This window comes from Nymphalis io, chromosome 13 (genome assembly GCF_905147045.1).
Source record: "Nymphalis io chromosome 13, ilAglIoxx1.1, whole genome shotgun sequence".
Lineage (NCBI taxonomy): Eukaryota > Metazoa > Arthropoda > Insecta > Lepidoptera > Nymphalidae > Nymphalis > Nymphalis io.
Genome location: NC_065900.1, coordinates 2,904,938 through 2,927,661, shown reverse-complemented (window position 1 = coordinate 2,927,661; position 22,724 = coordinate 2,904,938). Strand labels below are relative to the sequence as shown.

General features: G+C 32.3%; 1 protein-coding gene across 2 annotated transcripts in view; it reads left to right on the top strand.

The window, feature by feature from the left end:
* Nucleotides 1-22,724, top strand: part of LOC126772810 (CCR4-NOT transcription complex subunit 6) — a 206,282-nt gene that overhangs the window by 23,533 nt on the left and 160,025 nt on the right. For both annotated transcript variants that reach the window (XM_050493400.1, XM_050493399.1), the window contains exon 4: nucleotides 2,583-2,758. In XM_050493400.1, the coding sequence (XP_050349357.1) occupies nucleotides 2,583-2,758 (176 nt within the window). The remainder of the gene's footprint in view (nucleotides 1-2,582; nucleotides 2,759-22,724) is intronic.

Below are 22,724 nucleotides of genomic sequence, written 5' to 3'. Positions count from 1 at the left end.
TTGGATTATACACATTTTGATCTGACAAAGCAAAACAAAGTGTTTCTGTTTGGCGGTAGAATAATAAGTAAACGGGTGGAGACTATAGCGGATATAAAGCGTTATTACCAGTAGCGATAGCAACGGTTGAAAATAATTTTTGTTTTTGTATATAGGCTTTAACAATATGTACATATAAAGTACGGCGAACACTCATTAATGATCCAACGCTGTGTACAGGAATCTCTCGTTCAAAGGAAAGATACTGAGGCCAATTATATTAAGCATGTTTTGGAATTTCATACGAAAATTTACAGGCCGCCCGGTGATGTAAAAGTCACAGGTTCGATCTTAACCTTGAGCTATCGTCTTCCCCACTCCTTTTTCTTATCGCTGGAAAAACGCGTTACTCGTTTCCCCCACGGGAACAGTGTGGGGGGCTCGCCGGTGTCCAAGGCGCTGAGTGCGCCCCGAACATTGGAATATTCACTAAAAAACCAGCGGTACGCTTTCCGTCTTAGCGAGGAGCCCCACTCCTCCTCTCTACTCAACTCCTAACACAAACAGTATTTAAAATATATACATATATATATATATAAGTATAATACCATTTTTCCTATACATATATATTCCACGTGATAATCAAACCAAAACAAAATCTTTATCGACGTGTTTATAAATAAGCTTACCTTTGTATTTATAATAAAACGAGTATTATATTTTCATTAGCATTAATAAAATTCTATATAGCGTCTTGATAGGACTTCATTATCAGCTTCATAAAGATTATTGCGATAAATAGATTAAAAAAAACGTCAAGGCGTTAAAATATTCATATATTCGCTAAAAACATACAGCCAGTTTCTATACAAGGTCATTGAACTCTGTCTTGTCGTGATAAGCGCGTTATATGACTATATTAGTAAACATATTGCGGATTCAAAACAAACGTTCGATATTAATAATGAATATATATTACGAAATTAATATCTATTATGGAATATTTATCATATTTAGATGAATTTGTTTGATATTATTATAAAATTGTCGCTAGATTTAAATGCACGCGTCGAATTTTTTTTTTAAGGATGTTATAAATGAAATAATAAATACTCCCGCTTTTACATGTAATTGAATGCTAAATAATGTTGGTAACGTGGAATTTTTTTCGAATACTTGTATTTGAATTTATAAATCAAGTCGATGACCTGGCGTTGCGGTCAGTGAACCTGTCACCGATTGGCAGTGGTTAAAAATGAATTATATTCGAAAATAATGACAGTTTGTAGAATGTAGAACTGCAGAACCTTTGCTTAGCAGTGCGTATCATCTGAAAGAAAAGTTTTGGAGTCTATTCTGCTTCACTGCAATGTAAAATTTTATCCGACATAAGCATTTTTCATAAATGTGTCCGCTCACCGACGTTGAAATCGACGTTGAAACCGAGTTTGAAATAATTTTTTTAAATTTACTGGTGCTAGGGCTTTGTGCAATCTCGTCTGGGTAGGTACCACCCACTTATCAGATATTCTACCGCAAAACAGCAGTACTTGTTATTGTTGTGTTCCGGTTTGAAGGGTAAGTGAGCCAATATCTAAGGGCGTTTGGTGACCACTTCCCATCAGGTGGCCCATATGCTCGTCCGCCTTCCTATTCTATAAAACATTTTTTTCATCAATTATATTACAGTACCAATTATTTATATATAATTAATTGTTGGTCAATATAATACAAAATCTGAGCCATATCGTTAGAGCCGCTTTCGATTTACACGAAATAAACTTATATACTAAAATCCCTTATTTAATATTATAAGAAACAAAACATATATAATTAAAATAAATAAATAAACAATTGTTATCCTGTATGAAAATCAACGAACACTATTTACAATTTAATCACAGTTTATTGTCTATATAATCTTGTACGCCTTGGTGTATTAGTGTTTTAGCCGGTGTTATTGCAGGCACAGCACGAGAAGTGTAATTACCGTTAATATTTACCACAGTAGCGAGGAGTGCGTTAAAATTCTTATGTTCCCGAGGTTAAATGAAAACTGTGTCGATTGCAGGAGGATATTTACGGAGTTTTTGTGTAAAAATTTTACACAAACCAACATTTAGGTATCTTTTAAAAAAATGCCTTAAAATTCAGATCAAATTGAACATCTGTCCATGCAATGGATTGAGGCCTACTAATATTTTAAGGGAATTGTCCAAAAATAGGGCTATGCTTATCCTTACCGAGATCTCGGCTTACCTAAGCCGAGATGGCCTAGTGGTTAGAACGCGTGCATCTTAATCGATGATCGTGGGTTCAAACCCGGGCAAGCACCACTAAATTATCATGTGCTTAATTTTGTGTTTATAATTCATCTCGTGCTTGACGGTGAAGGAAAACATCGTGAGGAAACCTGCATGTGTCTAATTTCATTGAAATTATGCCACATGTGTATTCTACCAACCCGCATTGGAGCAGCGTGGTAGAATAAGCTCCAAACCTTCTCCTCAAAAGGGAGAGGAGGCCTTAGCCCAGCAGTGGGACATTAACGGGCTGTTACTACTATCCTTACCATAATTAAACTGAATGTTCTTCTCTTTCAGAGAACTACACTTACACAACAATTACCTCAGGGTATTACCATACGATCTCGGTAAGCTGTTTCATCTCCAGCTGCTCGGCCTTCAAGGCAACCCTCTCAGCAAGGAAATGCTCTCCATTTACAACGACAACAACGGAACCGCTAAGCTGCTGACGTACCTCCTCGACAATTTACAAGGTAAGTCAATTTCTTACTTCATATTCTAATCTAATGGTATTTCCAATTATGCATACACATAATTGTAAATGAAATAAAATATATATAATATTTAATAAATGCCACATTATAGAGTAAAATACAGATTATAAATAATACAGATATTTAAAACAACGGAAAATAAAAATTATTGTTATTAAATATGTTTAAATACCTTCTCGTTCTGACTTCAGAAATATTATTTATTGCATAAACCGTGTAAATATATTTTTAAGATCTTATAAGTTAATTAGTTCTAACAGTTTGTATATCAGGCGTGCAATATTTTATAATTATTATTATATTTTAAATTTAACAATATAAAATTAATTCATTCTAAATTACAAAAAATAATACATAGAATTAAATAAAATTAGTATGTAATCACTTATATAAATAAAGTAGTTTTTATTCGCATAGGCAAAGTTAGATTATTTTTGAACTAATGAGATAAAAATAAATATTAATAATCAGTATCGAGCCAAGCGATGCTAATGTGCGCTTGTCGCATTCCTCTTTTTAAACGTGCACTAATGATATGCGGTCATGTTTTAAAAATGATTGGTCAAAAATTTTTAATCACTCAATTTCCCCAATATCAGTCGAATGGGATATATGTCCGAGACATCTTGTGAGAGTTCAGGCGCAGCTGCAATAGCTTCACCTTCTTTCAAATATAGGGGAGAGTTTGACTGGTGGTAGAGCTTTGTGCAAGCTCGTCTGGGTAGGTACCACGCACTCATCAGATGTTGTACCGCAAAACAGCAGTACTTGGTATTGTTGTGTTCCGGTTTGAAGGGTGAGTGAGTCAGTGTAATTACAGGCACATGTTACATAACATCTTTGTTCCCAAGGATAGTGGCGCATTGGTGATGTAAGCGATGGTTAACATTTCTTATAATACCAATATCTATGGCGTTGGTGACCACTTACCATCAGGTGGCCCATTTGCTCGTCCGCCTTCCTATTCTATAAAAAACAATAACTTTCTCTGAGCTTATAATAAAATCTTGACAGAATCACCCAATACCTTATATATAATATATATGATATATTATATTGTTAAGTATTGTTAAGTATTGTGCTAAGCAATATCTCTGCTCTTACTCATTGTTAGTACAAGATATACCAAATCACCCATGTTTTCTCTAATTATGTCTTCGAGCATCTTGTAATATCTCTAAAATTGAAAAATTTTTTTTTTTTTCTTTTCATTATTTTAAGATTATCACATCTCATTATAAGCAATATCTCAAAATATACAATATATTACATACATATTATATTATGGTAGATCCTGCAACCATAAGCTATCATACTAGGAAAGCCCTAAGTCCTTCAGTTAATATTACATATTTGGGTGAAAACAAAACTCCACTATCACGATTATATTAGTGCTGCCATCTAGTGACTAAACTACCAAAGATGTCGATATGCCAAGTGCTAAATGCAGTATAGTTGATGTAGTTGTAGCACTTTCTTCTGTAATGGATTTGCGATAGTAAGATACTTAATACAATAATATATAAAATAATATTGTATATGTATAATAAATTCATTGCCCTTTTATATTCATATTACTCGTATTTCAATTGTTCGAATAGATGGGGTCACCGAATTCGTTTGTGATTTTTTTTATTAAATACATCGAGATAGTCCAGCGGATAAAGCGAGTTAATGCGTCACTCTTTCTAATTTTTAGGTCCTTAGTTTGTATTTATAAGTCATATTGTGCAATTAAGATAAAGAAAAACACGCATTGTGAGATTACAAATTCAATGTTTTTTTATACAATCCTAGATATGGCCTAGTGGTTAGAACGCGTGAATCTTAACCGATGATCGTGGGTTCAATCCCGGCAAGCACCACTGAATTTTCATGTGCTTAATTTGTATTTATAATTCATCTCGTGCTTGATGGTGAAGGAAAACATCGTGAAGAAACCTGCATGTGTCTGATTTAATTGAAATTCTGCCACATGTGTATTCTACCAACCCGCATTGGAGCAGCGTGGTGGAATAAGCTCCGAACCTTCTATTCAAAAGGGAGAGGAGGCCTTAGCCCAGCAGTGGGACATTAACAGGCTGTTACTGTAAGACAGTATGTATTATTATTAGCGATACAGAATTTTAATTTGGGTTCGTTATATATAAATAATTATATTTCAATGAAATGTAATCAAATATAACTGAAATAAAGAAGATAAAAAATAATCGATTAGTCATCAATTATTTCAAAAGCAATTGCTTCTAAGATCTATTATAAGTCAATCGTTCCTTGTCCTTTTGAAGAAATCTATATTCTTGTGTTTATTTCGTAGCAATCGTTCGTGTATAGATCAAATAAAGTTTAGTGAAAATAAATATAAGCAATACTCGTTCACAGTACAGTATCATACCAATATCCTTGTATATGTTTTTAATTTACAAGATGTTTAAAGTATAGCATGTGTATGGCTTTTTTCCACCATGCTGTTCCAATGAGGTTTAGTGCATAGATATGACAGAATTTTATCGTAGCGATGCTTTTTTGTTCACCTCCGAACAAGAGATGAATTTGATACTAAAATCTTACACCTGCCTCAGCGTTGCTTAACGAGGTTTGATTCGCAAACAACATTTTGTTGGATTGGATTATTGATGGTAGGGCTTTGTGCAAGCCGTCTGGGTAGATAACACTCACTTATCAAATATTCTACCGCTAACCAGCAACACTTAGTATTTTTGTGTTGCGGTTTGAAGGGTGAGTGAGCCAGTGTAACTATATGCACAGATACATCTTAGTTCCCAAGGTTAGTGGCGCATTGATGTTGTAAGTAATGGTATATATTTCTTATAGTGCCGAGCAGTGGTGACCACTTAACGCCAGAAGGCCCATTTGCCAGTACCGATTTTATATACATATAAAAAAGGATGGTCGTTGAAATTAAATTCTAAATAAGTAGATGGGACATGATAAAAAAGGCATGTTTTTATAAATCAATTTCTTAAATGATCTCAACATATAAATTGGCAACTTTATGACTCGGAGTTATCCGATACTGTCAATCGTTTTTTGCCATAATTATTGCAATAATTGAAATAGCAATAAAAAATGTCGCTTAAAATAAAAACAATGCGCTAGATTTACTATAAATGCAACACGAACCGATTACTCGTTAACAAAATAACTACCATTGATTGCTTAAATTGAGTTGTTCGCGAACGTCACGCGCTTCCATTACTTCTTTTATTTCTGCACCGTGATCTCTCGATACAATAAGCCTCGTTCTTTTTACATCGTACTCTCTTTATTTTGTTTTCATGAATAATAGAAAGTGGTTATTCAGTAGGTTTTATCTTAAAATTTATTTCAGTATTATAATAGCGACTTGTTATGGTTTTATTTTTTATACTGTTATTGATTCGATTTATATTTTCAATTGGAGTAATTTAATCAAACTTATATCTTATATGTACCATTTATAAAGAAATATGTTTTTTTTTATAAAAACAGAATAATATAAATTTATTAAAATAAGATAATTAAAATTTTATAATTATTTTTGTAAAGCCAATCCCATTGATTTGATTGATTCTATTTGTTATTTCTCAACAAACTTTTGCGTCCGGGCAGTTTGCGTTGAGTTTATATATCTTGTTAATTTGTAGCTCCGTTTCATACAATTTTTAGAACAAAATGTTATAAAAAATATGAAAGTAACAGTGTGTGTTATTAATACTTCAGAATGTAGGTAAAGTCGATTATTAATATATTAAAACTGTAACGAAAAAGAAATCGATAGGCGATTTATAAAAAATATAATTTAAATATATTTTCAACTGACAGAACTCGTTCGTAAAACGCCTCACTTTTCTTGAAAAAAAAATCTTATGATAATTTAAAATACTTAAATACTTTATCGCTTTCAAAATTACTAAACCCACTTCGATAAGATTACCATTTAATTACTTGTTTCTTTATTTAGGTCACGGTAAGAGCGATTCTTTTAAGACGAATTGGTGCACTCTGAATTGATTTTAGTTTTTGTTGAAAATTATCCTTATTTTATCCGATCTTTAAATTATGTACTTACTTCTTATGTTTTTTATCTTTAATTCTCTTATTTATTTGGTTTATTTTTTTTTCTCATTTCAAAAGATAATAAAATCAGTTGGTTACAATTACAAATAAATTGCTTAAAAGATATATTTAGGTTATAAAAGATAAGTTAGCGGAAGAGGGGCGTGTATAAGGTAAAATAAGTAGTCTAGTATATCTGTCCTTGAGGTTTAAGCTTACAGTAACAGCCTGTTAATGTCCCACTTCTGGGCTAAGGCACCCTCTTCCTTTTGAGAAGGTTTGGAGCTTATTCCACCACGCTGCTCCAATGCGGGTTGGTAGAATACACATGTGGCATAATTTCAATGAAATTAGACACATGCAGGTTTCCTCACGATGTTTTCCTTCACCGTCAAGCACGAGATGAATTATAAACACAAATTAAGCACATGAATATTCAGTGGTGCTTGCCCGGGTTTGAACCAACGATCATCGGTTAAGATTCACGCGTTCTAACCACTAGGCCATCTCGGCTTTTTAAGGCAAAAACTATAATTATAAGCTTGCTTCATACGAAATTTTATCAAAATAGTTTGAGTAGTTTAGCCTTGTAAGCGTAAAAGACAGAGTACTCTTGCAGTTATAATAGATTTGTTTAGATTTCTCGAAACAAAGTCAAAATAGGATTTTCTTTTTGCCATATATTTAAGGTATTTGATATAGCATACAAATAGAAATTTACTATGCTTATAATTACGTGAAAATGTATACTTCCGAAAATACGAACAATAGGTTTGTAAAATTATAGTTTTTGCCTTATTTTTTAACAATAATGCCTTACGATAACTAAGATATACATAAACAGTGATCGATATTAATTTCTTGAAAATACCAATTTCTATGAAGGGATCCATTGCACTATATTTAACTTGTTAAAAACTGACTTCGATGTTCAGTGAGCGACCCAATTACGATTGATCTAAAAATCTAAATAAGAACGCGAAGGTCGCTCGGATCACAAATGAAAGTCATCAACGAAATCCCGGTTGTTCGACAAAAATGTCTGATTACACTCGACCGCGAACACAACAATAAATCCGCGGGAGATATGATTGTCTCACTCGAACACAATAGCGTTAGAAAGTGTGGGAAGACGGGCCGTCTATGTAATTGATTGTTTTATACTCCGTTACCGAGGCTGTAGGAGAAAACGTCCGTGGTAATGTCTGTTACAAGGTTGTAGTTTTATTTTTGTAAGCGATATTGAAAATTGTATTGTTCTTAAATGGTTCGTAGCTTTTCAATTGACACTGACCATAGAGTAACAGGCGGACAATTCCGCGTGACTGGTTTGAATGGAGACTGGTCTTGTTAAGCGATTGTCTGGTTTATTTCGGTTGTTTGCTTTGACTGCGTTTCACTTAACGATATACAATAGCGGATATGTGGCAGCTTAATATTTTCGAACTATTCATAGTTTATCTGTATTGGATTTTTACTTCGATATTTTATATTTTTATTATTTATAAGGCGATCAAATAGGTAATTATGTTATGTCACCGCCGTTAATAGACGTTAAAACTGTAAGAAGTATTAAATATACTTAACGCCGTCAACAGGCTAACTATGGGAACGCCTTGCGTTTAATTACACTGGCTCAGTTTTCCTTCAAACAGATACATAGATGTACTAATTATTGCTGTTTGGCGGTAGAATAATCGATGAGATGGTCGTACCCACCTAGCACAACTATAAACGGTGTTGGACGGACTCGCACTCTCACTTGTGAGAGTATATATATTTCTAAATCCAATTTGAATATAAGAATCGATTGTTAATTTCAAAGTGCGATTGTTATAGGATTTTTTTTTATAGTTGTCTCATAACAGATATAATCTTACCAAGGTAGAGTAAACACACGTAGGCAGCTTTATAGAGCTATTTAATTAGACCATCTTAACTCTCTACATGAAGTATGTAGTCAAGATAGATGGCCTAGTGGATAAAATGCGTGTTTGTTAGCCGAAGTTCCCGGATTCAAATCACATCTGATTTTTTTATGCGTTTTTAATTTTTGTGTTTTTTATTGAACGCGTGACAAGTGATTGAGAAAAACGTAATATAATCTACATCATTGATAACAAATTACAATCTACGTATTAGTACAAGGACAAAGTAACAAGAAAGTCCTATGCGACGTAAAAGAAATTAAAAAAAATGCATAATATTGCATTGAAAAGTTGTTAAAACTGGTTTTAGCTATAACGAATAAAGAAAACGAAGCCAAAAGGTGTCAATTTCATTTAAAGAATGTACGAAAAAACAAGTTCCAATTAACTGAATGATAAAAAACGAATAAGGATTAATAAGTAAAATATAATTGATTAATGATATAACCAATGAATGTGCCTCCGTTTGATCCGTAGTGTTTTGTGAAAGTTATCGTGAAGCGAGGTTGTTGAGTTAGGTTAGTGTTTCCAGTACGTATTATTGCGTAAGTATTTTGAAAGTTAAACTGGTATCGAAACCGTGCGGAGCCGCGGCGATACGCTTGTTTTTGTGAGAATATATAGAACTGACTATCTCGTTTCTATTAAATTTAAATTTCTCGTTCGTTTCCGTTGAATTTCTAGTCTTATGTGATAGTATATATTTGTTTACTTTATATTTTGTATCTGTAGCAAGATGATAGACGGGAATTTGAGTCACATGATTATAGGTTGTCACTTCCGACCATAGAAATGGATACTAACGAATAAGTGCCTTTAATTGTCAATACTTTGCCAACTATAGGAACACTTTTTACGTGTAATATTTGTTTGTTTTTGGCAAATCGTAAGTGGTCATTGTAGACATTGGCATTAATAGAAAAACCAATCATTAGATCTAAAACGTAAAATTCGAAACTCAACAATACAAAGTATTCATGATAATAATAATGTCCTCCAGACCGATTTCGGCCACGGCGGCCGATCTCGAGAGATTAGCCAGCTGCGAAGGAGATATTATAGTGCACAAGTGTGTGCGCGAACACAGGTGAACTCTCTATCCCCTAACTCTCATAATCCGATGGGACGGCAATCCGACACGACCGGGAAGAGTTCAGGCGCAGGACCAACGGCTTTACGTGCTTTTCGAGGTACACACACGAGTGTACACACGTCCAACTTTCAGACTCCGGGCTGTTACTGAGAATTTTCCGACAGAAAAACCCATTAATTTTTTTTGGCCCGACCTGGGAATTGAACCCAGGACCTCCGAGTCTGTGCGGACTTTACCTATATATATATATATATATATATATTATTCTAGCCAAAAAAAAGTATTCATATTTGGCTAGAATAATAAACGAGTGGGTGTTATCTAACCCGATGGGCTAGCAGGAAACCCTATCACCAGCCATAGCTTATTATTCAATAATCTATTTTACCTCAAGAATTTATCTTTGTATCGTTTCCTCTCCGGACACAGTAAGTCTCGGTGTAATAGATTTAACTACAGAACTCATTGCATCCACTCGTGACAAGAGACCTGCTTCGAGTGAATCGCATTTGCAATTCAACTGAGAAATACTTCTAGTAATTTTGACTATTTGTGTTCATGATTTGTATTTTAAGCATCTTAATAAATAAAATTTGAATGTACAATTTGTATGTTTGTTATTCAATCACGGAAAAACAGCCTGTTTTTGATCAAAAATGGAATGCAGATAGCTTATACTCTGACTAAAAACATAGGCTACCCAACTGTTACAACCCCCCCCCCCCATAACAAACGCGGGCGGAAGCTGGTTATTATTTTATTTGTTACATTAATTCATTATAATGAATGCTACAAGTAAAGAACTTACGTAGTCCCAATGAATGTTGATTGATTCTCAACTTGGTTAAATGTCGATTGAATGTCGGCCGGATTATACTTTACATTCTTCTACATCTGATCACTTTTGTTTGTCTCTTTAGTTCTCTCATAACAGTTTAAAGACCTCGTTAAAATTATATGAAAGAACAATAAAGAATAACGTAACCATACCAACGAAACACGTACGCAGATAAAATATAATGACTCGCTTATATTCTCACAGACGCATTATAGCTTTAAGTACAGTACATTAACAGCCTGTTAATGTCCCACTGCTGGGCTAAGGCCTCCTCTCCCTTTTGAGGAGAAGGTTTGGAGCTTATTCCACCACGCTGCTCCAATGCGGGTTGGTAGAATACACATGTGGCAGAATTTCAATGAAATTAGACACATGCAGGTTTCCTCACGATGTTTTCCTTCACCGTTAAGCACGAGATGAATTATAAACACAAATTAAGCACATGAAAATTCAGTGGTGCTTGCCCGGATTTGAACCCACGATCATCGGTTAAGATTCACGCGTTCTTACCACTAGGCCATCTCGGCTTCAAGTATTTCATTTAAATATATGATTTTAAAGACTTGTCTAACTATGGGTATAAAGTTTTAAATAGCACATTGCAATTACTATTGGTACACACGTACGACCTACAATTATAGTGTTGTATGAATATATTATCGTCTAGGTTTTGACTGGTCATCGATTCTCGCGGAATGACAATGTTATCGATACGCCCGGTCCGACCGGTGAAAGTGTTCGCGAAAGTGAAGCCGGAACCGTGCGGTGACGTCACGCGCGATTTGCGCAAGAGCACCTCCTATGGCGACATTGCGAAATGTTATCTCGCATTGTTAGTGTTGCGATTAACGTTTTTATTTATTCGATATTTAAAACTTAATAATTAATTTAATATTATTAAATTTACGATTTAACTGCGTAATTTAAATATCAATGCTCGCCTTTTTCATTTTCGTAAATGGGGTTTTATATTGTCCAACTCTTTCTTTTCGATGACCGTTTTAATGAGGCTAAAGTTTGTAACCGCATCACGAATGCAACCGCAAAAAAGAAATCATGACTTTTAAACTGTTTTTTTTTTACTTACGACTGAGGTCACATTTTAATAAACGCATTTAAATTCAAATTAACGTAACTCGACTCTGATCTTAAAAGGAATGAAAATGTCGACGAGGTTCTTTTATCGTTTACGAAACTAATTGAGATATAGATTTTTAAACTCGTTTATTATTATATGTTAAATAAAATCATATGAATTCCTGCTACTCGTGCCTTTGTTATATCAACAACGATTTAATTTAAATTTATATGCAAATTATTAACTTTCTAAAATCGTATTCGTAAAAACGCATTATCTCAATATATTGGATACGTTTTTTTATATTTTATGATATTGAAAATTGTCTATTAGATACAAGTGAATGTATAAAGACTATTTATTTAGGGGATAGTAATTTGAATTGGAAATGTATGAGGAGAAAATGAAATGTTGAATATGTTAATGAAAAAGTAAAATCTGGCGCCACTACCAGTACATTCTATGCATAGAACATTGCGTCCAGAGACAATGCGCTAATCATAGTTTAGTAGGTTTTCAGTTGTCCCAAGTACGAAGGGCGGACGCTTGATGCAAGGGCGGCACGACCTTGTCCCGACGGGGCGCAGTCTAGAGGTCGGGGATGTACCTTCCCTACCAGCCCCGTGTCAATGCTTGCGTTCACATGACAAAAGTTTTAATAGTCTTTTGTTTGGTTTTTGTTTTTGGTGTCTATTTTCAAAGCGTTTCATTTGGAAAACATTTTATTTTAAAATCACGCGTATTCTATTTAGGTCGCATTATAAATTTTAAACTTTCATTGTATTTATTTAGAAATAATAAGAAAATGTCGATATATACGATCTTAACATCCCTTTGTCTTACTGGGACTAAAATAACTTCGATTTACAAAACTCGAACGATAGAATGATTTCATATTTCGCGGAATATTTTATTTCAATATTAATACTCAGGTTAAAATGTGTATATTATATTAATAATACTTAATTCTGTATATATGCGTCGTTATTTTTTTTAAGCATATTAATTTTACAGATTTTTTCATGATACACGCGATGTGTACATTAATTAATTATGCATTTGCATTAGGCAATGAAGTTTATTATAATTTTGTACATAATTTGGCGTTTTGCAATGTACTCGTATAATTCGTAATATTATGCTGAATATTTAATAAAAATAATATTATTTTATTCAGTCTGTTAACTAAGAACAGAGACCTGATGGAATCTTAACAGAAAATAGTGGGATCAAATTCTGATAAGTACCACTTCAAGTGTTTACTTTACAATCATTTTATGATTCAACATATGAATGGCGGTTAAGAAAAACATTGTGACCATGAAGCAGAGTAATGGAATGTGCTTCAATCATTTCCCTAAGGTGGAAAACAGGTCTATTCCAGGCCAGGCTCAGCAGGGGAATTGTTATCATTAGTTAATACAAGTAATTTTAACTTCAACTAAAATATAGAATATTTTCTTTCTTCAAATAGGAATAATGATATTAGACTATATATCTTTAAAAAAAAATAGTCTCGGTTCACTTGACCATCGAATTAAAAAAAATCTTATATTTAAAACAAAATCGGTCGAAAAGGACACGTCGACAAGTGTTAGGTCAGTCTGAAGGGATAATCCATTTAAAACGTTAACATCACTCGGTTATCGAAGGGCGGACAGACGTCCTATCCCTATGTCTAAAGGTCGCCTTACCTTTGTAACATGCACAACCTTAAGATTATTCTTCAGTCGTCCAAGCCCTGAAATAAATGACCTTGACGTAAGAAATGGTTACGAACGCGTATTAGAATAACTTCAGCGTCGTATCAAAGAGTTTTGTTCGATATTTAAACTTTGTTTTTACCAAAATCAAATGTTTTATGTATAAAAAAAGTTAAATTTATATACAATTCTATCAAACTACCTACCCGGGACGGGCTAAAAATAAAATGTTTATATCGGTTCACATATAACTCTATTGGTTTACGCGGCGTACGCCAGTAAATAACCAAGTCAAGTCAACGTTATATTTCAGCCAATTTACACAAAACATTAATGAGTTGTACACCTGAAATCTACCTCATGAATCACTCCGTCGTTTGGAGTTTGTCGAGATGTGACGGGGGACTTAATTTTATAATATGTTATAATAATACAATAATAATAATAGTCCCATTTTTTAAATCCTTTTGTTTAAAGTTCATATATGTAATGTTTATATTAATTTATAATTTTGACCCTATACATCGATAATTACAAAATCATTTTATTTATACGCAAAGGTGGATTGAAGAAATCTCTTGCAGAGATAAGCTTTCCTTTGTAACACAATTCATAATCGTGTTAAATATATATGACAAAATAGACATAAATAATAGAACAATGAAGTGAAATTAAAACACTAAAAAATGCATGAAAATATTCGATATTAATATACGTTCGTTTATTTTACATACTTATCATTACTATAAAGTAAGTTCTTTTACTTTGATCGTGTCTTGTGTTAAACTACTTTATCGTACTCAATGACTCATTCATACGTTATTTTTGTGATGTTAATGAACGTTAATAAATTATTCGAAATTTTTCAATTCGAAATTTAATTTATTATTTTAAAGGATGTCCCGATAATCTTATATTTGATTGGAAATATTATATTGATTTAAGAGGAAAACTTAGCTATGAATAGTTCTTAAATATATAATTTTATTTATATTCTAATAGAGAATCGAATTTCAACCATAATCATTATTGAAAATTAAAAGAAAACATGAGCTTTTTTTGCTATCGAGAACACTAAAGATCGTCAATAGCTATCAAACAAAAAAAAGAGCAGACAAAGGTACTGAAATGTTTTGGCCCTTGCCTATTCATATATAGATTATTAATATAGCTTATTAATAATCTATACCAATACTATACCAATACGGCTATACCAATGTTATAATGTTAAAACACAAATTTTGAGGCGACATTCATCTTCATTGACCGGTATAAATAAAATGACACAACTTTAATATATTTATCGCCTTCGTCTAACGACATCAAGACGTACCACGTATTTGTCTCGAACGAGAATCCTTGAATTTATATGAAATGGATACAAATAGGTATCGAAGAGTCCAGATAGCTCTTAATATTGTGATCTTAGAGGCTCGACACAGCGTTGTTTATTGCGTCGTAAACCGAGCTCGTGCCGTAAACCGACACAACTCAGTATTAAGATACGATTTCTTTGTGAAAAAGGCTTTTCTCAACGCGTCTCCGCGACGCCGTGCTCATGTATCGCAAATACACTCGGAGGAGTCTACATTAAATACCCATTAGATTTTATTGTTTCCAACGCGTTTTGAGACGTATTTTATAATAGAATTATTTTATACTGATTTTCAAGGTAACACTGGGCACAATAAATGTTACTGATCGGCGCTAACGGAGTTTGATTTGATGAGAATTACATTAAAAAAAAAACTATTCAAGTAGATTTTTCCCAAGCATTTTAATTGTACTTTTAAAATAAAATTAGTTAGATGTGTTTAACGTGAAGCTAGGACAGGATTATTTTTTTTATTATTAAAATACATAAATTGTTATAATTATATATAATTGATTGTATGAACTCCATATAAAATTGTATATATACTCTCAACACATTTTCTACCATCTACCATTTACTTTAGAGTAACGTCTACTTTTTTAATATTATTTGAACATAGCCAAGTTTGTATATATTTTAACATTACACATTGAAAAGGATAAAAGAGATTTTATTACGGGAGATAGAATACCTTGCCCCCAAGGAAGGAATGTTCACTGACTTTGTGGAATCAGATTGGAAAGAAACTCTTGTATTAACTGTATTGTTTGTGTATATTAATGTTTTTTTATATTACAATTAAATTGAGAACATAATTTATAGCTGTTGTTATATGTTTGTGGTTAACATTACGTAATAAGTGGCTTATTACGTATTTTCATTATATTTATTGGTGTAGGTACTAGTGCAACTCGGTAGGGCTTTGTGCGAGCTCTTGCTTTGTACCACCCACTCATCAGATATTCTACCACAAAACAGCCGTACTTGGTATTGTTTTGTTCCGGTTTGAAGGGTGAGTAAGCCAGTGTAATTACAGGCACAAGGAACATCTTAGAGGTCGGTGGCGATGTAAGCGATGGTTAACATTTCTTAAAATGCCAATGTCTGTCGTTGGTGACCACTTACCATCCGGCTACTCGTCCGCCTACCTATTCTATAAAAAAATATGTTTTTTTTATATCATACACCCATTTGACTAAATTTATATATTTTATACTGAATGGTTACGAAGTCAAATCGTTGAATAAAATAAAGCAGCCGTAGCATAGGCTTTAACGTAAGTGAAAGTATAGCTTTGAGCGGCGCCAATCAAAAACGCATTAGCTCGAAGCGCGGCGCCGGCGCAGGCGCGACAGTTCAGTGTTGTTCTTATGTTCGTATCGAATATCGATATATTTTTAGTTCCCTATAATGTTTTAATATTATTTATTTAAACCTAAGAATGACAATCTATTCGTTTTATTTATACATAATTTGATATAATTATATCGAAATCATGCAGATAATTATAACTAAACAATGAAAAAAATTTGGAATCGTTATATTTTTCTTTTCTTTCATTTTCATACGTTAAAATAATGAGTGGTTACGCAATCCCCGGACTTACTTAACTTCTGATAAGGTTCAGAACCGGTCCATACTTTGATAACTATTACATGTTCGAACAGCAAGGAAAGGGCCATTAGGAGCCTTTATTGTACTTACAAAATGATTGCAATAGCGATAACGCTAACAACATGCTGCTATTAGTTTCTGTTTGGATCGAGTGGACCGATGGAAAGTGGGATGCGATAATGGGAGTATAATTGACGTACAAATTCCATTTTAGCGAGTTTTCGATGCTAACCACAGACCACTATGAGTATAATATGTATGTATTGGTAATATGGCGTTTAAACTTAACAATGTGTATTGTTTTGTGAGTAATATTTAGTTTCGAGCAGTATCTAATCGTTCAATTGTAATGTTTTCATTCGTACTGAAGTATATTAAGATACGTTTCTTTATTCTTATCTCTTCGTGTTAGTTTAAGGGTTTAAGTTTATAACAAGAAATTTTTGAAAGTTACTTCCCTGCTTCATATATTTCTGGTCATGTCGGATTGTCGTCTCATCGAAATATAAGAATGAGGGAATACAGAGTGTACCTGTCCCACAAATAATTTTGAGAAATATTTGAAAATTGAAAGTTAAGCAAAACTCAAAATGCTTTCCTACATAAACAAAATATTTTCAAAGAAAACTATATTAGAATTTTATTGTTTAAAATAAACAATCAGTCTCAACTTTTTTTTAACAAATTCTAAGCATTAATTTAATATAATATACCATTCCGTTTAATGCATTTACACCACAGATGTATTCCTTCAATAAGCGCACTTTTTGAAAGTGTGATTCATATCGAACACAATACGAAAGTATCAAAACGCGTGCCTTTCATAATAGTCTTACGTAATCCTCAAGAGAAATCAGCTCGCTCTCCGGCGATATAGCTAAACTGAGAGTTCGAGATCCATCACCGGAACTAATTCAATTGGATTTATCTATTAAATGTAAAATTCTGATCAACATTGCTTCGCATCATATGGTCATATATAATAGCTCAACAAGTTTCCGCCCGCGTGATTGGGGGGGGGGTCATTCAGGTACCCTATACTTTGTACCTTTGAGAACGGGTATGCAAAATTTCATGATGATCGGTGGCGTAGATTTGCCGTTAAAGCGTAACAAACATACTCACTTTCGTATTTATACCTAATATTTGTTAGGATGAGACATACTCGAACCGCATTGGTACTTGAGATAGTACTTGTAATAAATACTTCGATAAATTAGTATTATTGTAAACTTGATAGTTTTATTTTCAAATTCTGTAATTGATTTCAATTTATTGATCTTAATCCCATGCTATTTTTGAAGTTTATTCCACCGCGCTGGTTTCCTTGAACACGATATGAATTAAAAACCCCAATTAACAACACAAGAAAAATCAGTGCTTCCCTTGGTTTGAACCCTTGAATTTAATTTAGTTCGAGTTTTCTAACTGCTATGCTATGTCGGCTTTTTTTACTGTCAAATTTTAGAATTGATTTAACTTTACTGCTCTTAGCCGAACCAATTTCCATATTCAAACATGCAAATATTCAATAACATTTTTAAAGATATATATATATATATATATATATATATCATAATATTGTCAATATTATTTATAATATAAACATTTATGCATCCGGACAAAGAGCCCTGATTATTCCAAGTGCTGAACTAGTGTTTATAATTTATCTCGTACTCGACGATCGAGGAAAATATTTTGAGGAAACATGTACGTGCCGGAAGAAATATTGAAACATGTACATGTGTACATACGCTAATCCGCAGAGGTGCAGCGTTATAAATTAAAATCTGTCATTCTTTTTAACAACAGTAAATATCTTTGCGCAGGGCAGTTTTTGGTTAACTTTATAGCTATATATTTATATACTTTTGCATACCTAATAACAAAACAGTTTAAAAAAGCGGCAGATTTGGTCAGTGTATAAAGGAGTCGTTAAAAGATGAATTCTAAACTCATACTACTTTTTTACAATTAATACTCATATTAATCTCATGTTACTCGCAACCATAAGAGAGTATGATATATCATCAGATTACCTTGATGATAACAAACTATTGTTATAGCATTAGAATGACATAATTAAGTTAATTTTATTTTATACTATTTATTGATTGTATGGATTTATCTAATATTTATTTGGGTTACTTTTTAAATCTAAATTAAATATAGACTACTTACAAGAATAAAGAGGAAGATTTACTTACAAATAGACTTTTATAATATATAAAATTCAGCAAAATTAAGCTAATAATAAAACATGCATTATATTGAAAATTATGGCAACAATAATTATATTTTCTTTAAAGTATTTAAATTGAATTCCAGACATTTTTTTTTATTTTATAAATGCGATTCATTCGATTTCTTTTTCATTCTTTTGTATAGCTTGATGTTAACTTTCACTTATTAATTTAATCTTATTCACAAGTTATATAACTTATAAAGCGCTGCGCTTAGATATATGTACTTATGTAATATACATAGTTATACTTCACTGCAAGCAATGATTCGTTTGAGTTATTTTATAGTAGCGAGTAAATAGATTTAATAATAATAATATCCTGGGACATTTTTCACACACGGCCATCTGATCCCAAATTAAGCTTTTACAGAGCTTGTACTACGGAAACCAGACAACTGATATACTACAAGTATTTTTTTGTGAATACATATTCATATACGTAATAAATAATTATAAATCAAGAGTTACGCTTCAGATTTTTTTAACTTCGATTAATGATTATTATGTAAATAATTTCACAAATCAATTCATAACGAATAATATCGATTCTTTTGAAATCGAATCATTTAACAATGATTAATGATACCGTCGAGCTCATCACTTACGCAACATGCCCATAACAGAATGTAACCTTAATAACTTTCTCCTAACACGAATTGGTAATCAGCCGGTACGTAATAACCATAATAACAAGTAATAAAACTATTTGCAACGCATCCACGATAGTGAGAGTGGATATATAAATTTTGTTCGAACACGCAATGCTAAAGGTCGTTTTTGTGGCGGATTGCTTTCCTTTATAGTTATTTAAAAAGGTCATCCAATGGCTATGCCATAATAGTTTGATGTTATGATTTTGAAAGAAGTTACCAAGCTCGACTAGCATTCAAAGTTAAAAATGTTCGAGTTAACGAAATGTTTTCAAAGATTACAATATACTATATATTATACAATAGTATAAGTGCCTCTGCATACTTTATTTTTTTTTTTCATTTATTTGGATATTATAACTACGCGTAACATGAAGCCGAGCCGAGATGGCCCAGTGGTAAGAACGCGTGAATCTTAACCGATGATCGTGGGTTCAAACCCGGGAAAGCACCACTGAATTTTCATGTGCTTAATTTGTGATTATAATTCATCTCGTGCTTTACGGTGAAGGAAAACATCGTGAGGAAACCTGCATGTGTCTAGTTTCACTGAAATTCTGCCACATGTGTATTCCACCAACCAGCATGGTGGAATAAGCTCCAAACCTTCTCCTCAAAAAGAGGAGAGGAGGCCTTTAGCTCAGCAGTGGGACATTCACAGGCTGTTACGGTTACATGAAATATTAAACTTTTTTTTTAAATGAATCTTCTTTAGACACGATGAGAGCTAAATTTAAGTTTCTGGCTTAAAGTTTCACTTCAGACACGTACTGAGCGGAACGAACTAATATATTTTTTACTTTGTCTAAATTTACTTTACTTTTATATTTATTACTGTATAAAAATATAAACGAAATACATCCATAACACAATAAAGTGTTTCGTATAAAACTTAACACTTTCAATTTCATTTAACTCATTTTTTATATTTTATTGAAGGACACTGACACAAATTTTTCTTCAAATACATGAAATATCACTGTATTCTTTTTATTTAAACTGTAATTAGTTTTGTGATGTCATATCCGCAACAGACTTTCGATACGACTCACGATGAAAGTTCGTCGTAAACACGTATGCAATTATGCATATGCTAAATGGAATTTCATACGCAGAAGACCGAAGCTATCGTTATAAAATCAAAACTTACAATCCACTATCGACTTTATGTTTAACATATAAAGAATAAAATTGATTGCCCATAAATTATTGATATGTGGTGATAATATTTAACGTCGCATATGAACCTTGTAGACTTTTATTGAAAGAGAGAGAAGTTGACTCGTTAAGCTTACTTTCACTCAACCCTGTGGGCGCGAGTTTTGAAGATCGATGTAATAATTTCGATTTGACGTTTCGAATAATCTGCAATGTTTATTGTTGTTAAAGTAATTTACATAACTTGGTATTATTATTACATTAAAACGGTCTTGCTGATTAACGTTGCTTAGCGGCTGTTTAGTTAAACATATATTTCGCTCTCTGTCTGTGTTTTGATATTCGAAAGAAGAATACAAAGCATTGTTTAACTAATCACCCGCTAAGCAACGTTTATAAGTAATTAAATATTACCCGGTATATAATAGTAATTATACTAAATGATGTACTTAAATCGAAGTAAAAGAAAGTTTCATCAATATCGATACATAGCTACAAAGTTATGTACATACTTATTGTCTATAACATGTAAATGTTTTAAATAAAAAAAAACAAACATCTCCTTGGTGTTGTGTCGTTTAAAGTTTTTTTTAAACATAGCCGTTTATTAAATGAATTAAAACGTCTGAATATTTGGTTGTTGAAATAATTGTTTTTTATTACTAATATGTTGCGACAGATTATATCGAGGAAGTAGTTTTCGGTTCTGTGGTCGAGAGGTCAAGACCGTCTTTATCTTTTTTCCTTCATAACATATTATTTTTATTTTAAATCATTTTGATATATTTATTGCCTTTTGTTGGATTATTAAAAAAAGGAAGTATTTATAAATTATTAAAAATATAAGCGACTATAATCACAACAGAATAATTAATATATTTCCATTTAGAACTCCATTTGACGTTTCTTGTGGGGTATTTGTCACAATTGTTTCTAAGTCTTTGTTTCGAAATATTTTTTGTGATGTTGAAAAAAAAAGTCTATTGTAATTTCAACATTCTCAATATTCCTTTCTTTTGATATGTCTGTATCTAGACAAACCGGCTTAGGTTGTGAGAGAAAGCTGAGTTAGTCATTCGGGTACTTTTAATATACTTATATGTATCTATAACAAATCGAGCAAAATATTTTACCAAGTTATTTTATTCTTTGTTTATAAATGCTTCATGTATGAATGAAATAGCTATTTTAAATACAGGAAATGACATTTATATCCAATGAATTGTGGTAATATCCGAATGATTATCTAACTTTTTCTATCATGCTAGTACTAGCTTTTTTCCGGATCCAAGCAAACTGATGAAATCTTTGTTAACAGATAATTCAAAGAACTTGGAGAAAAGCAGTTCTGAGAGTAAAATGATAATAAAAAATAAAAATATAGGTTAATAAATAATAAAGCATTAAATCTCTTATCAAAATAAAACAAAAGATGTTTTAGGTCTTTATCCTTTAAAAAAAAGATTATTAACGTTATAATTTGGATGGGAATTTTTATATAATATACGGAATACTGTTTATGTTTGTAAAAACGCATCCGACTGAAAAGCATAGAACGTCGGCTAACATCTATTTGGTTGGTTGATAGTCATTCACGAGCCGAGGAAATATCGCTTGGAGCGATAGATTTAAATAAATAAAACATTATTTGTACCCGTGTAAAATCTGGGCAGGTTTTTAGTTTATTGTATGATCGTCATTCACGCCTTTAAACCAATTAGCTACGTTACAATCGCTGTTTTTGTCTTTCAGTATATATTTTTTAATTTATTTACACTTCACTTGTACAACTTTCACTTACTTTTACAACTTCCCTTTATATTGCTAATATTAATGTTAGATTTGAACAAAACAATATTATGAATTTATAAAATAAGATAAATACGTTCCTCAAAAAAATATACATTTGTTTTAAAAATAAATAATAAAATAATTTATTTTTGTTTTAGGTAAGCAGATATATCTCTTAATCGATTACGATTAAGAAAGCAGGCCTCATTTGCCTAAAAGTAAGTTTATGTTAAACTTGTCTTTTCCAAAGTGGTACTTAGTTGTAGTTAGACAAACAGTTATGTATTCAATTCATTAACCTTTAAAGTTAATTGTATTAAGCGACGAGATAATTATTTTTAAAGCGCTACAAAAGTAAACAACGATTTAATTGCGTTGTGGTTAGGGTTGTAAAGCTTTCCGCTGCATCCATG